The sequence below is a fragment of the Amblyomma maculatum genome, chromosome 7 (assembly GCF_055883805.1).
Source record: "Amblyomma maculatum isolate TAMU_Amacu chromosome 7, ASM5588380v1, whole genome shotgun sequence".
NCBI classification, from domain to species: domain Eukaryota; kingdom Metazoa; phylum Arthropoda; class Arachnida; order Ixodida; family Ixodidae; genus Amblyomma; species Amblyomma maculatum.
In genome coordinates, this window is record NC_139350.1 from 64,010,400 (window position 1) to 64,027,306 (window position 16,907).

The 16,907-nt window shown below is 49.0% G+C and overlaps 1 protein-coding gene across 2 annotated transcripts in view; it reads left to right on the forward strand.

Moving 5' to 3' along the window:
- The window catches only part of LOC146183556 (polyisoprenoid diphosphate/phosphate phosphohydrolase PLPP6-like), a 39,636-nt gene extending 23,046 nt beyond the window's left edge, over window positions 1–16,590 (forward strand). The window contains exons 2-3 of one of the 2 annotated variants that reach the window (XM_084609143.1): window positions 9,527–9,792; window positions 11,969–12,453. In XM_084609143.1, coding sequence (XP_084465269.1) covers window positions 9,527–9,792; window positions 11,969–12,345 — 643 coding nt within the window. In that variant the 3' untranslated portion in view covers window positions 12,346–12,453. Of the gene's footprint in view, window positions 1–9,526; window positions 9,793–11,968; window positions 12,454–16,087 lie in introns of those variants that run through there. The other variant, XM_084609142.1, reaches the window with a different exon arrangement.
- The last annotated feature ends 317 nt before the right edge of the window (window positions 16,591–16,907 follow it).

The window sequence follows — 16,907 nt, forward strand, 5'->3', positions numbered from 1 at the left end:
GGTAGAAAAGATGCACTCGGTAATGAAACGCATACTGAGAGCCCTGTGTTTTGATCGCAAAACCGACTGGGATGCCTGTTTGCATGCAACAATGTTTGCGCTGAGAACCGTGCCTCATGAGGCCACGGGGTTCTTGCCAGCCGAAATGGTCAACGGCTGCTCCCTGCGATCGCTATTCCGCTTTCTTCGGGAATCGTGTGTGGGCAGGGAAGAGAACCCTACGGTGGTGGAATACGTGCTCGCGCTGCTTGAAAGGTTGCACAAGGGGCAGGAGCTCGCGGGAGGCGAAATGAGTAAAGCGCAGGTGAGGGCCAAACAGTGCAATGACCGAACAGCGAGATTACGCTGTCTTGAAGCTAGAGACGCGGTAATGGTGCTAAAACCGTCCCAGAAAAATAAATTGGAAGTTCAATGGGAGAGCCCAGCGGAAGTCATTCAGAGACTGTCCGACACGCGCTGTCTAGCTAGCTTGCCCGGAAAGCGAAAGATAGAGCCACGGTAAACCTAACGGCAATGCCGATGACTTAAGTCAATGCTTTTGGTGTTATTGATAGCATCGGTGAGTCTGGCTTGGGTATGTTTTTTTTCCTGGCATACGTTTGCATAATTACCATTTTTCTTTTAATCTTGAACATTGTGTTTGTGTGAATGAATAATGTTCTGGTTGTATCAAGTGCTGAAGTAGTAGTAAAAGGATTAAAGTAATATTGGTATGAGAGCCTGGTGGATCTCGTGGAGAGAGTCCTGGCGCTTGCCGTCTTTGCGGCTGTGATTTTCGTGTTGTTCAAACTGATGCTGTCTTTCCTGTGAATGAGCTGGTCTGCAGAGATCAAGAAGCCCTCCATAGTCTTGACAAGAAGCAACGAGGAGCTGCAGAGTCCGTTGGAGGCAGCAGAACATCAGCAACAGTGAACCGAACCAGAACGACATCGTGTATCCCTCTGGACAATGGTTGCTGACCTTTGTGCATCGGGATCTTCAACCGCCGCCGGAGAAGCTGTTACGTTTCGAACTTCCCGAGTAACGAGACGGTGCACGTGTCGAGATGGGCGTCCGTTTTTCTAAGAAGACTGCATGCGACCACCTCGGAGTTCGTGGACCAGAACCACCCAGGACGCAGCAACGCGGTGTCGCATATCGGCAGCGACGGCAGCAGTTGCCCCAGTTTGTGTCCGGAGGACTGTGCGCAGAGGCGCTAACGAATTCGCCGAAGAGCGGGCGCGCCTGTGTTTGGAAACAGAGAGCCGCGGCGCCTGCGTGTTAGCACCGAGGAGAGAGAGCGGGTCATCTCCCCCCCGTGGAGAAGAACGGTCACCGCATTCCTTTCCCGCGGAGTGCTCCCGCGCGAGGGGTCCGCGTGGGTGGCGCGCGGTTCCGACCTTGGACAGCCAGCAAGCCTCCTTGGGACCCCCATGCCTGACTTCCCCCGGCGGAGTCGCCATCGTGCCGCTAAAGTGGAAAGAGTGCGCTGGGAGGACGTTCTAGTGGGCGGTTCCCGAATGCCAGCAGATCAGGAACTCAAATGTGATTGGACTTTGACAAAATAGAAAATTCCCCAACTAGGTACTTGGGGACAAAAAAGTTGTTAAAAACGAGAGCACGAGTGCTCTCCAGTGTGTACCTTCTCAGATTCACCATGTAAATAAACCTTCGTTAAGTTCTCTCTAACTCTCGGCCAGTCTCTGCTTGGGTGACCACCGCCCAATATTGAAGTGCATGCAGCCCGACGTCTGACTCGGCTTTTCGCTACCCGTTGGTCCGCTACCGGAGCAGTACCAACGCAACAGTATCATCTTTGTCGCGTTTATAGCTCACCTTGTCGCTCGTGTGAAGTCTGTCTCATGTATTCGTCGTAGTCCTCCCGTAGTATGAGCCTCCAGCACGCGTCTGTCATGTGCGTGGCGAAATGCGCTTCTAACTGGATCGGCAGCGGACAGCTCTGCACTTATGGAGACCAGTGTTGCGCTGACTTCGGCCTTTCACGAAGTCAAGGTTAGTTTGAATCGGGTGGGGCTACAAACCGGGATACATCTTATAGACGCGCGCGAATCAAATATTAGCTGTCCAATCCCTGCTACGCCTATATTCCACTGCAGGTATGCATGTGCGTGCTGACCCATGTTCTGTGCATAAACAAAGGCGATCGGCAGCCGTACTCGTGAAAGGTTGTTTCGCCAATGACAATGCCGTTGTGTGAGTCCATAACGAGTGAAATACCCGAGACGAAAACCTTCACTCAAGCACGAGCGCCGGGTTAGCTGAGTACAGACTTTTGACAGGCCAGTGCACGCGAGCTCATTGGTCCCGAAATATCTGAACTGTGGCCACGATGGTGGTAACGTTGGCTTCACCCTTTGTAGCGGGTGGACTCCGGGTGAGTGTCACTGGCCGCAATTCACATTTGGCGCCGGCTTGGCGCATCGGGTTAACAGTCCCAGGCCTCGACCGTGAGAACGCGAGTCCGGCAAAACACCACCTTGGCTGGCAACACAACACGAGTGGAATTCTTCGACCGGACGTCAAGTCTGCGTTCTCACCGCACAACCATACAGCTCGCCTACGCAACCTTCGCTGAGCCGATCACGTCTTACGTGTTCATCATCAGCCTCCGGCCTTGATCCAAGCCGTGAGAACCAAGGCGCCGACGGGCAGTCACGTGGAAGTGGTTGTCTGGAGCGCGCCAAAATACGGAAGTGTTGTCTTCCATCGCCGCGACGGCCGTTCTCGAGGGAGAGCGCGCTTCTCGCTCTCCCTGGAGACCGGCCGTGTACTACGTGCACCGACAAATGGAGCTAACCGTGTACGGAGCCGCCACCGCTGCCGCCGCGTCGTCGCCTCTCCAGTTGAACATCCGGCGCGTGGTAACTGGTAGGGAGCTGAACCTTCGATTTTAACACCGTGCTCGTCGACACGCGGACGCGTGTACACGTGTTTGGGGTGTTTTTCTGTCTTCAAAACATTTTGGCGAGTGTATGTTAGTTTCTGCAGTGTACAAAACCACGCGCACGGCCCAGTCATAACTGGAGAGCCTCCGCTTTGTCGTTGCAGCATCTATGTGCACTATTTCGGCATCGGCCATTCCCAGGGGTGCCATCGTATGTTGTGGACGTGGTCGAAGGGAAGGCCGCGGCGCAACATATGGGGTCCCGAACGTCGATAGTAGAGTGACGCCCTCTATGGGGGCCAGCATGGAGAGTCGATGCCGCTTACTTGTCGCATGAACACCGTCACGCTAAGAAAATTCACGTGCAAAGAGTTCAGCACGGCCATGTTCCAACCTGTGCACTGGTTCTGGTGCCATCGCACTCGATGACACACAGTTCGGCATTCCCATGTTCGTTTATGCCCTAAGCGAACGCTCTGGACCTCGAGTCGGTCATTGCTCCCAGCAGTCAGTCGTTCAGGAGGCGCAACAGTGCATCTGGCATCTGCATTAGTGTGAATTTTACCGATATGGTGCTTGGTTGTCACATTGTAGCCCTCTAGCGCCAGATGAACCCAACCGGTGAGTTTCAGACATTGGACTGCACTCCTCTGCAGGTACGAAAACTGGTTGTGGTCGGGCACGAGTAACTGGACGCCGAATGCCCACGTCTCATACTTCTTTAGGGCCCAAATGATCTCGAACGCTTCTCTTTCAATCTTTACCTATCGCATCTGCGTTAATGTAAAACGATGACTATTCGGAGGCAATCAGTATTGCCGATTTGTCATCAGCAGTTCGCGGTAAGCAACGGCTGCGGCATCAATGTAGAATACGTATGGTTGCTGTGGCCAGCGAAACCGCCGAGCAGAGGGCTCGTTTGAGTGCCTTGGATGCTCTGTTGACTACGGTGGGACAAGCTAATTGGGTCGGTACGTTTTTTTCAATTGAACTATATTAGTGGCCGAGCTATCTCCGCAAACCTTGCTGATAGCAGCAGATACCGAGCGCGTTGCGCGTTCCTGAACTCTGCCTTGGTCTTGAGTATCGTGATATTTTCAATGGCTTCTAACTTCGGGGCATACGGGCCGTGCTTGCCTGAACCACCGATATGTCCTTGATATCGGAATGCGCCACTGAACATTTCTGCACGCAAACCTCTCTTTAGGATAGTGAATACTTTTATGCAGACGCTCAATGCGCTGCTGTAGCGACTATCTACGGACTTGCGAGATTCTCTTTCGGTGGCCGAATGTTCAGATGCGGCCAAAGTGGCATGCGGAGTGCGCTACAATTTTCCCGATCTGCGCGGGCAAAGTATCGGGATGTTGGTTTTTATATCGCAGTCTCCTAGAATACGTACAAAGTACCCACTAGTTTCCGCTATGTAAGCCATCGGAACGATCAACGAAGTGGGCTCCGTGTTATAGCCGCAACTTTACTTTCTTTTTTCCTAGTGCTTCAGACTCTTTTTGGGGAGTTTCGGTCCGCTGCACGAGTTCCAGTGAACACCGGGGTACGCGAGTCTCCTGCGCGTAGAATCGTGTCCAGAACGGCCCTCGATGCGGCAGAACTGAAAAGACGAGGGTGGTAGGCCCTCTGGACAAAGCACAGCTGTCTGCCTTGAAAGGATTGAATGATGTCTGGAGTTTAAAGCCTTGCTACGTTGTCCCTAGCATGTGGCTTTTATTCTTTGCACGCATTCTACGGAACACTGTTTGGCCCAAAAATGCAGCGAGATCGTTCAAATGGTATTTCCTTTCACTTCAACAAAAGGAAAGCCCAACCGGAACATATAATCTAAGAAACAGTACCTCATTCTTGAAGAGAAATTCACTACACGGAGTTTCACACGGATGCTTCAAGCCGTGTTTCTTGCGTTGGATTCGCAAACTGGGCGGCGAATTGAAGACAAATAACACACAGCGCTCATCAGTATTCGCAGCGGAGGGCTACGCTTCTTGGTAGCTGTGGAAATGGTAATAAACGAACACAACGGGAAGGCAATAATTTACAGCGGTTTGCTCAGCGTAGTCACAGCATAACCTAAAAATAGTTACTTCGCGCTATACTGCATAACGCAACAATGATCGCAGCACAAAGGCATAATGTTATGGTCTGCTTGGTCCCAAGCCACGTAGCCATTGAAGCCAAGTGAGAGGGAAGAAGGGGCGGGGGCGAAATGAATTGTTGTGGAAAGACGCGAAAAGGCTCGCTTTGGTGTCGCTTAGACACTGACTGCAAAGTGTGATCTCGTAGACCGAATCATTCTGTTGTGAGGAGTGCTTCAAAACACGTGCCGTAAATTAGGCCAGAGACTCCACACAATTTTGACGTTGGACCGGGCCTGTGAAGGAGTGTGTACCCTGGAAACACCAACATTAACCCGATACCCATCGCAAACACCGGCTCAGGAGTGTGTTAGACGACACCCGTTAGTGGCCGCGCCACCACTCTCCGGCAGTCTTTTTTTGCCTTTTTCATTTATCTCCTGTGCTTTTCTCGCCCCTCGGCCCAGTCACGCATGCCTCGCACTTTCAAAACTCCGGAAGGCACGGGATGCCTGTTGCTCAATTGAATGGCCGTGCCGCTCCTCCCATCCTTTGCCCCTCCCCCCGTCCGTCCGTCTGTCTGTTTGCGGCATTTTATTTTCGTCAAGCAGCGTCCTCAGTGCACTGTAGGATACAGTAACTTATGCATGGCCCAAACACCCGGGCCCCGCCTGCCGGCTCTGCTTGGCCGCAAGAACACCAGGGCCGCCACGATGCAGTTGGCTAACCGCCCTACTTGCAGTTACTGCGTTTCACTGAAAACAGATCCATTCTTTGTAACTGCTCAGGGAAGAGGCTTCCACTAGGCTTTTTTTTTTTTCCTGGAAAAAATGTTACGTCTAAATTTTTTTGAAATGCATGACATGAAAGCTATTGCAATTGTCCAGCAGAGTTCGAATAACAAATTATGCGTTGTCAAACATTTTGTTTTGCGAAAAACATTTAAGCAGATCTTGAGTAAAACTTGTAAAGATCTCTATCTTAAAAAAAAAAAACTTTTTGAAATATGCGAATTGATTTACACCGTATTAAACACTTTCTGTTAAGAAAAAAAAAAAAAACTTCTATTTTCATCTACAATCAGCCGTACTTCTCCAGCGACGCTAATGAACCTCAAGTGTCCTAACTACCTCCAGGATGCTTGAGTCAACACAATATAGTTCACTCTGACACGCTGTTAAAAGGCATCTTCATCTAATACAACACTGCAGTGTGCTCGTGTGTGTATGTAGAGGCTTTTCTCATTTGCATCACATTTAGCACGCGCGCACACACGCGCGCACACACGCGCACACACACACACACGCACACATCGTGCTCTTCCCGGACTAAATAACATTCAACCATTTTATTTTTCTAGTTTTCCCTCTAGCTTTTAACAATATGCAGAGCCTCAGAAGTTTATCACACTAATGCTCAGTTCTCCAAATGCAGGAAGGTTGCAAATTGCACAGAGAAATTTACTAAGTTGTCACCGGGTAAGTAACGTATAGTATGAAATGAAAAGCAACAGAATAAACAGAAAAAAAAAAAAATTCAGATGTATTTTTATGCATCGCCAACTGCACACAGGTCGGTTTGCATGAACAGCATTAGTTAAAAGAAATCGTTTCGCTAGGTTGCTTGTGGAAGCAATCGCTTCATTGCAACCATGGCTTCAATTCAATGTGAAGTTCTGACAAGGACAGCTGCCCAAACAGAGGAGCTTCAATAACTTCGTGCTGGCGTATTCGTTTAAGGGGGCGGATTACGCAATGAGCACACCCCATTGCATCCGACATAGCTGCTGGCTGAAAGTGCCGTTGGTATTTCGTGCATTTTTTTTTTTTACAGATTTCGAACAAGTTCATTACATGCAATACTTTTTAAATCTCGTACTTAACGCATGGTAGGCTTAATTGGTTGCCTGCGATAAAACCCACGCAACCCAGCGAATCTTCCACATCTCTGAGTAACCTTGACCTGTGCCAGCTGCAGCTTCTATACCTATAGTCTCCACAAACTCCCCATTCTCATCTTCCACCTCTACTTGCCTGAGATGAGGCAAGCGTAGCAGGCTAATCCCCTTGAATTAATGCCTGTTCTCTTTGGTTTGGACAAAAATATTAAACCGCAATTCTTGCTGGTCAGCGCTACTGTCGTCCTTTTTTTTTTTTTTTAACGTACCTGCCATTTGCCTTTTCAAGGCTAAAGGTGCGCCCTTTCATCATTTTCGCTCGTTTTCGCCTTTGAAGTGCCCTCAAAGGCGAAAACTGTTCTTGCAGCGTTGACTGCTCTTGCTGGCTCACTCAGTTTGTGGCGAGACATCCGTGCGGTTTGATTTATTTATTCACTAAAGTGAGCTGCGGCGCGGATCGGCGCAGCGAGATTGAATGACGAGGAGAGAGAGCGCCAGCCGAAGGAGCGCGCATGATTTGTCACGTGCACGCGACACTGGAGTAACCGTCGCAAAGTCGACATACGTAATATTGTTCAATACGGCCGCCGGCGAATTGGCGCCTTCAGCCAGTGCTTTGTCTAGCCAATGTTGTCCTCGAGAGGAAGACGGGCAAAGAGAGAAAGCGGCTAGCGTCCTGCGTTGCACACCGTTTGAGGAAAGGGTAGAAGTCGTAGTTTGTTATTTTTGCTGTGTTTGATACGGACAAGAAAAAAAAATGCTCTTCCAATGTTCTCGCGAAGGAGCTCACAGTGAAACTAAGCGTCGTTACTTGTAGCACATGAAACCCAGTACTCCGCACATTGAGGGCAAACGGAGTGTTTCGGAGTGAGACGGCGATTTTGAAAAGCCAATAAATGTAAATAGTTTTGCAGTTCAATTTTGGTAGCCTGAGTTTTAATCAAGCTTTTAAGTATAAAGTCATTCGTGGGGATAGTAGTGAAACTATTGAAATGTTCCGCAAGTGAACGGCACGAAAGTTAACAAAAAAAGCATGGTTTGTTTGACTCGCGATAAGTACATGCAGCTGCCCAATTGTGTAATAATGTCGAGTGAACGTCGACAGTTCTCTCAGTCAGCGCCTTAACATGATTAACCGGCGAAATACGCGTGAGTTCATGCGAAGAATACGTATCAGTCCCTGCCTTTGTGTAGTGCGATGGATGCTTTATTTTTGTGTGTGAACTGTGTGTGCTTTTAAAATATCTTAATTTATTCTAACTCATCGCAAAGTTTTCGAAATGACAAAGGAATGCTCCGACCAGCATTAAAAAGAAAATTTTGTGAAGTTTTTAAAATATCTTAATTTATTCTAACTCATCGCAAAGTTTTCGAAATGACAAAGGAATGTTCCGACCAGCATTAAAAAGAAAAATTGTCAGGCGGTTTAGTACACTCAAGAGCGTATAATATCGTGCAGCAGCACCATTCGGCCTAATTTAGCTATGCAGTGCTGCACTGAACCACGACCTAGGGAATGCAGTCGCTCCTGTCCTAGCAGAAGTGAAGACCCACTGCATTTTCGCGGGAAGCCTTGCCAACATGCATTACGAGAACGGGCTCGGGGTGTTTCAGCGAACACTTTTCAACATTCCTGATCTGTATAGGGAGTTCGAATTGGAGAAAAGCAGTTAATTCAGAAACTTTCAGCCGGGACAGACGTAATTTGCAGTAAGGAATCTCATTTCATCGCTAATCAACTAGCCTCGCTCGTTTTAACTGATCTGAGTGGCTGGTGTCAACAGACTGTTCGAAGCGGAACGCGGGGCAAAGCCATGTTAGTTTTTGATACGCAGAACCCATTTTGTAACGCCCAAGAAAATCTGGGGATATCTTTTTTCCCTACGAAAGCGAAACTGAGCGCAATGGCTCGGTGGAAACGTGACATGGACTGACGTCTGGTTTCCTCGCCCTCCAGAGGTGTTAACAAATCTACTTGATGTAGAATGTGCATAGCGGGTTCGGTATCCTTCTCGGCCTTCCTTGCCTGTCTTTTAGTGCGCTAATGTTCCTTCCAAAAGGGCTTTTAAGGAAGTCTTTTTTTTTTTTGTAATAAGCCGATATATGACATCTTTTGCAAGCCTTAGAACTCCCCGTTGGCTCTGAACATCCGACTTTATTTGGAAGTTCATTTGCGAATATTAATTAACTAATTAATTAGCCTTTTTAAAGTAAATTACGTCTGTCACGGTTGTGAGTTCGTTCCTGAAAATATTTTTCTGTGTCATTCTGCATTTCGTTTTGTTCGCTGAAACACTCGCTGCATCGATAGCTTTTCACCAACGAATTGTGCTTTAGGGACTCTGCACTCATCACTGTGACCTACGCAATGGTTCCCTGTGAAACAACGCGTCTAGCTAGCGAGGAAGTTTAGCTTTTCTTGGCTTCAATGTTCAAAAAGCTTTTCTGGACATCTACAGGTAAATAAATGCCTCCCAATGTTTAAAAAGCAATGAGTGAATAGAGTTCGCAGGCCGTACGCGTGCTGCGTTGTGTCCTGTCACCGTACTATTGAACACTGTATGGAGCAACAGTTGCTCCGTAATGTATCATGTCAAACCGATGTCAACCATGTTTCCCGCATTTTTTTTTTTTTTTTTTTTTTCACGCAACCAGCTCTTCGGCCGCTGACGCAGACCTACCCCCGCCCGGATGGAAGAGAAACCCCATTCTCTTAGCAGCACGGGGCGTTGACGAGGTGCTGTCCTCGCACCTCTCGCTGGCTGCTCGAGAAACAGCGCCCCTTGCAAAGTACCGGCACATATTAGCCTACTTCGAGTTATCCGCCCACTCGGCTATCTGGTTCGGCGGCATAACATTCCTGACGTGGTTCTTCGCGTTCGACGTGGCCGTGCGAACGTTCCTGCTGAACGTATCAGTGGGTGAGTGTATATAGCGAGATGCTGTGCCTGTGCGGCCCTTCGATGCGAGGCATTCTTTCCGCTCGCTGCAAAGCTAAAGCCTGAGCACTTTCATGAGAAGTGTTGCTTAAGCTTACCTAAGATTGAAGGTTGTTGATATGAATTGCTCAAATACGCGACTACGTACAAGCGGCGCATGGCGAATTCGCTGATGCTTTACATGCCTGCCACAAAGGATGCCCAGCGTTCTTTTTTTTTTTCCTTACTCTTTCTTGCACGGTACGCTGTAGTACTACTGAAGATAGATTTCGGAGCATTATGCACTGTGCATCATGGTCCAGATCCTGGCATCGGTTGCATCGCACATACGCCGTGCTTGCAACAGTGCCATATAGACCAGATTTTTAGCTGTTCTCGGGCGCGGCCATTTCTCTCGACTGGCGCGCCGCCGCGCGGCCGTTTCTTGGGGACTGCGGGGCCGCGCCTGCACGGTAGCAACGATTCACTAGCCTTCGGGCACCGTGGGGTAATGCTAAATATATTTTAACCGCACGGTTGTGGTGGAGCAATTTTATTTGCTTTCGTGCAGTTCAAATCGACGTGCTATTTATGCGATTTAGTTTGACGTTCACGTTTTGTTGGTGTTCAGTACGCAACCATCTTTCCTGCCAGCCACAGCAAAACTCTCCAATTAGGCTGTGTTGTCGCCTGCGTGGTAGTGCGCCAGTCACACATCGACAAATTATCGCGTTGTGCCCATCTGAGTTGTAGAGCAATCAGCAGGCAAGTTCTGTAGCGCTTTATTGATCTACTTTGCCTGAAAATATATATATATATATATATATATATATATATATATATATATATATATATATATATATATATATATATATATATATTATATATAATATAGCGTCTATCAAACTGCATGCTGCGCCGGCATGTCGAGCGTGATACATCCTTTAATATCCTCCACGTCAAGTCTTTGCCAAACGTGTAGAGCACAGCGGGTCTGCGCTTCTGAGCTGCTTTGTGCGGCCTGTAATGCATTTCCAGTGTTCCGAATCTCTTTGTGGTAACAAGGTTTTTTGACCTACCCTCTCCATTTGGAAGTACTTTTACGAATGCCAACTCAGCGCCACAACGAGGTTCAGGAGCAGGCTCCATCGGCTGTATACACTTTTGACAAAAGCTGCACCTTGTCCTACATGCCAAAGAAAAAGCAGCAGCACCAAAGGATCGTGTGCTAGGTAGAAAATAAGAACCAAGTTTTCATATGGTGTATGGAGTCTAGCGTTCAAAAGTGGCTAGAGAAAAGAAAAAATCATGAACTTGAAAAATTAAAAAAAAAAAAAACATTTTTTCCGTGGAAGCGTTTCGACGGAGCTTTTTAAACGTGGCGGTCGACTTTCGAAATACCTCGCCTGCCTCGCATTTCAACGCTAGACTATACAGGACAGGGCGTGTTCGTAAAACTGGGCGTGTTCGTGTGTGCTACTGGAACTGCAGCGCTAAATGGCGAGAGAAAGACTGCACGAGCTCTCTTTGCCGAACTCAGCTACACGGCATCTCGTGCAGCCCATTATGCCATTCAGTATAGAGTGCGGGACATTCAGCCACGCACACTATACGCCACACCTCGCGCGCCAAGCGAACGGCAGTGGGCGAACCCGCGGATATGGGCAGGTTATTTTTTTTTTTCATTAACGGTAGCAAGAAAAAAGACTGAATTATGTCGTCTGCATTATGAAACAGCTTCCAGCACTTTACGCTGGCCGCAAGTTGGTAACCGTTGTGGCACATGTTCATCAATGCACGAAAGTACGTCGCAACTATCTCACCTCTCGTCCCCCTTGCTTGCGCTATGAAGTTTTTCACGTCCACAGAAGCGTCAGCGCAGCAACGCATAAAGAAGATATGCTTTGTAAACGGAAGTGACATGCGCCGCAAACCCAAAGGCAAAGTGAAAATAACCAGAAGCCTGAACATTGCACGGAACCGCTGTGCGGAAAACCAGGAATGCGCTGTATACGACTGCAGCATTCTAGCAAAACTTTCACTGCTGTCAAAGGAGATGAATAAGTTCGCATTATCTATGTAGCTAATTGTCGGCGCACTCTGCGCCGGAGACCGCTTGACGAAACCGCCAGTAGTCTCCGCAATGCTTGAGCGAAACTGTGTTTCGTGGCCCGTGCAGCGTTCCTGGTGGATGTAGGCGTCACTGCCTCGCTCAGAGTGTGGCAGCTCGGCTGCGAAGACGAGCCGTCGTCTACCCGTGGCCTACCATCCAACTTCACGTCGAGGACTGTATTGGTCACTCTCGTTCTCGCCAAGCGTGGAGGGTTGCTCTGCGTACTTCAAGTGGCCTTCATCGTGTGGGGCGTCGCGATGGCGGTGACGAAGACTCTGCTTGGCAAGAACTTGATTGGCGACTTCGTGATGGGCGGCGCACTTGGATACCTCGAGTACCAGTTTATCGTACAGACCATGTGGTTATCCGAGGGAGCGGTGTCCGCTTTCTTCAACGTTCTGTTCGCCCTCGAAGAGCCCACACATGACTCGCTGCTCTGGTGATGCGTACATGGCGGGAGCTTGCGGCTGGGGTCCGGCCATGACATTCGGCACAGTGAAGCTACCTGCAAGCGCGCTTTTTTTTTTTTCCTCGCTGGCACAATAAAGGGTTTGTGCAAGTTCTGGCAGTCGCTTATGCTGTGGCATCAAGTGCTGAGTATAACTCTGGACTCGACGTCGCTCGCTGCCACTGAAGCGTTACACTGTCGCCGAAATGTCGCCCGCGGTAAAGCTGCACGGATTCAAACCGGTTCCGCAAAGTTGCGTGGCGCATAGTTTTTCCTGTCCAGGTCTGCGTTTTGTTTGACCATTTACTGAATACAAATTGGACAATCTCACTCGCGCATAAAAATAGAGGGACACCTAAGCTCCTCTTTTGAGGTTATGACGCGGCGGCATTAATGAATCCGTTGCAAACTCTCCTCGTCTTTATTGGCTAGTCTGCGGCTCCCCTTGCTGTACTTCGATCGCGTACTCGTAGTTTCTGTTCTCTTAATTACCAAGCCCCTTATTTCTGCCTCTGTAAACGACCACCAGATATCGACGCAGGGCCTCGCTTTATCTGAGCCGTACGAATGTAGCCGCGGGTGGCTTAGGAGTAGTGTGCCTACCTCGGCATCCAAGAGCGCTGCAAGGTTGTTGATATCTGCCCCCTCCCCCCCCCCCCCCTCCTACACACAAGCACACACCTAAAATTAGTAACAACCAGAGTTGGCGGCTCGTTCCGACTTTGCGATAGCCTGTAGTCTCGTTACGTCCACAGGTCAGTGCTCGGCCAAGTCGGCTGCCAAGCCAAACTATTTCTAGTCTGATGAGTTGCGTCACCAAAGTGTGTCGGCAGAGCCTGCCTCACGGAGTATGTCCTCACAAACTGACACTTCAGAAAAATCATGTTTATGCCGGGCACCGAACCACCATCTCTCCGAGGGGAGTGAGTTTACTTAAGACGAGCCTACCGCCGGTTTATACTGGGGAACAGCGCAATAAAGGCGGGACAAAGACGAAACAAGCGCTGACTATCAACTGAATTTATTGAAGGACGGTAGCGAAATATATACAGAAAAACAAAGCAATGAAGCAAAATGACGGTGTAAAAAGTCCCGCCTTTTTTGCGATGTTCCCCAGTGTGAATGCATATCAACTCGCCCAGATCTCAACTTTACAGACTTCTTTTTTTTTTTTTTTTTTTTTTTTTTTTTTTTTTTTTAGGTGCAAAGCTGCCTTCTCGAACCAAATAAGCCGGCTTCGTACATGCGCTCTAGCAAGAAAGGCTAGATGTGACCCTGGAATCGGCCGATTCAGCTGCTTGAAAATGCAAGTTGAACCAGTTGAACCACTCGATGTCTAACTTCACCACTTGGCTAAGATCACTTTTTTTTTTTTCATGACAAGGCTTATACCATAGTCACACGGCACTTCTCCAAGGTCTTCACTGCAAAGGAGGTTTATTGCATTAAAGGAGCGAAACTAAAAAGAAGCAGCTCAGTTACACTGCAAAGGCAAAGGAGATGACGATGATAATTCAGGTATTATTCGTGAACGCCATCTCTCGAGCGGCAATCACAACGGCTGTCAACCGATGCGCTTGAAAAAAATTGTGAATCAATAAATGAAGTAATGAATGGAATTGTGCTAGTAACAGCTACCAAAATTTATATAGACGATATTTTTCAGTTTAAGTGATAAGTGAACAAGACTGTCCTTGTTTATGTTAGGAAGACTAAAACCAACTCATTAGTAACTGAGGGTTTGAAGCGGGTGGTTAGTAACAAAAGGTTCTTTTTTTCCTTTCCATTCTGACCACTTAAACGGGCACTCGTCTTTTCGCCTGGCTCCGCGTTCCGCGTGCGAGGCGTAATTTGCTAGTGCGGATTTCGAAAAAGTTTTAATAGGTTGTATTCAATCAACGTTCGTGTTTCAACCACAACCATGAGCGACGAGAACCAGGACACGGAAGCAAAGTGCGAAATTGCCTTGAGAATTACCGCTGTGGCACCTTTGCGTGCGGCGGCGGACGCGGTAAAGGCGCACGCTGACGCGCTCGAAGAGCAGCTCATCGCAAACATTTTTTTTTTCATTCATTTTTCCCCTCCCACACTCTGTCACCTTCATCCCTCAACCCTCATCAAGAGTACCATGCTAGGCTCACCGCCAGGCAGACATCTGTTGACGTTAAAGTAGCTCTCTCTCTCTTTGTGACGCCGTCGCGTTCCCTCAGCGAACTCTGCACCGCAGAAGGTGGATCTATCCCCGCAACGAGCGGTAGCTTGAAGACTCACTGTCGAACCTAGGAGACCAGCATTTTCGGCAGGCATTCCGCGTTGCACCTGCCAATGCAGCGTGAATATGCGGCCCTTGTACACGGGCCCGTTCCTTCTGGCACCTCGGAGAGTTGAAAGGTGGTCCTCCCACAAGCGGATAAGGGCCCAGATGTCACGCTCTGGCCAATGCGCACGTGGCCCTCTGGCCGCATTTCTCGACGCGCACTTTTGCGTGCCCGCCTGAGACGCCTGAATTTCGTCAACCGGCTCCATCGACATTTAGCCGAAAATTAAAATGCAATGCGTTTAAAAAATCATATTAAATTTATAAAGGAGTTGAATAAAGCGAGGCAATAGGAAATAGTAAATAGCGAGCAAACACAACAAAGCGACAAATGTTGGCACAGGCAAGAAGCATCGAAGAAAGAACACCAAAGAAAGAACACTCCAGTCTAGCACATTGCAACAAAGAGACACGTGTGTCGATGCGGCTACGGAAAACGTTCGAAGTCTTCTTGCAACACTCGAAATTTTTAAAGTTCAAAAATTATTTAGGCTTAAATATAGATCATTTTACGACCCTCGGAGAAACCGTTTTGACTGGGCTGTTAATGGGAGGGGAGGGGGGGGGGGGTCGTCAATTCTTTCCTTTGGTAAGGAGGCAGCCCAGCGCCCCAATATGGCAGCGCCCTTAACCCTTCCGAAAGGTCGTCTATAATATTAAACATTATATGTGTCAACGTTTTTTCGCCCGCTCGGCGGCGCTCAGGTTCGGACTGCTCCTCTACGCAGCTGAAGGCCGCTGACGACCGCCTTTCCCGCTACCGCAAAGGCCTTGTAGACTTTGCCGTGTAGCTACGCGTCAACCGCCTTTGGAGCAAAGAACGTCAATTCTCCAGGACTTGCAAGTGCCCGGCAGTGCGTACGAAACCAAGCTGCTTACGTACGCGAGCGCGTGATTTCCGGCGTGCAGTGCGGTACCTGCCTCGGTGACGCATCACTGGCCAGGTAAAACATTGTTCGCTCGCTGGTCACTCTGTTCCTGCCTGCTCTGTCCTGAAACGCTCAGAACATCCTCCCCTCAAGCCGCCACTTGTACGCGTTGTCCGTGAGCTGTGGTGTTCACGTCGTTTGGTCGCATTTCTCGCGGACATCTGCATTAGCTGCTTCATGTTGAGCGAAACGTGCTGCTGCTGAAAAATACATCTCGATCGGGCTGCAGTTGTAGCGTGTAGGAAGGCTTGTTGGCTGCCGTCAACGTGTTGCATCGTAATTCTTCGATCGCGCGTGTATTTTTCTATGCTGCTGCTGCTGCTGCTGTTAAATGTCTTGTGCTTTTGTCATTGCTGGCCGCTGCTACTCTTTTTTTTTGTACCCTATGCACCGTGCCTCAAGCGTGGGCTTTGGTTGCTTTTTTCGTTTGGCGCACGAATGTACGGTGCACTGCGAACGCAGTTTCACACACCACACCCTTTGTTACGCAGCGCTGCTCCTCGATGTGGTGCTGGTTGCGGTGCTGAAGGCCATCGCGCGTCGCCGTCGTCCAGGGGTCACCCGTGAGCAGTACGAAAAGGATCCCAGCTCTTCGAACCTGAGTTTCCCGTCTGGCTTCACTTCCCGGGCATTCCTCGTCACCCTGATTGTAGTCAAGCACAGCCATCTCTTTCCACTGTTGAAGCTGCCCTTCCTCGTGTGGTGTATTGCAGTAGCCATATGCAAGCTGCTCATGGGCCGCCAGTTCCTTGGGGATTCGTTGGCCGGCGCTGTCTTGGGATACTTAGAGTACCATTGGATTGTGTCGCCCATGTGGCTGTCCGAGGAAACCGCCTCCTTGATATTCAGCAGCTTTAACGCGCTTGAAGAGCCGACGTACGACGCCATGCTATGAGGCCAACCTCCTACCCGGGTGCTGCGTGCTGCGTGCTCTCCTAACAGTATTTTTTTTTTCAATAAAATTTGCCTTGTGGGTGCGTGCTTTTTTTTTTAAGTGCGTCGACTTCTGAGTGCTATGGTGGGCAGGCAACCTTGCAAATACCGCTAATGGTTTTTCAGGAAGTGTCCTTGTTAATTTTACGTTTTTCTGCAGTGACAGTACCATGGTGTTTCCTTTTACAGCAGGGTGGTATATACGAAACTGCTATTGAATACTGGAATACGTTCTGAACAAAGTGGGCTTATAGGCTGGCGGCTGCTGTTGATCCGGTGGGGGCAGCCCAATGTAGGGTCGACGTGTGTTCTGCGACTGGGGCAAGCATATCATCTCAATGTGTACGAACTACCGCGGTCTCTTATAGGCATTGTTTT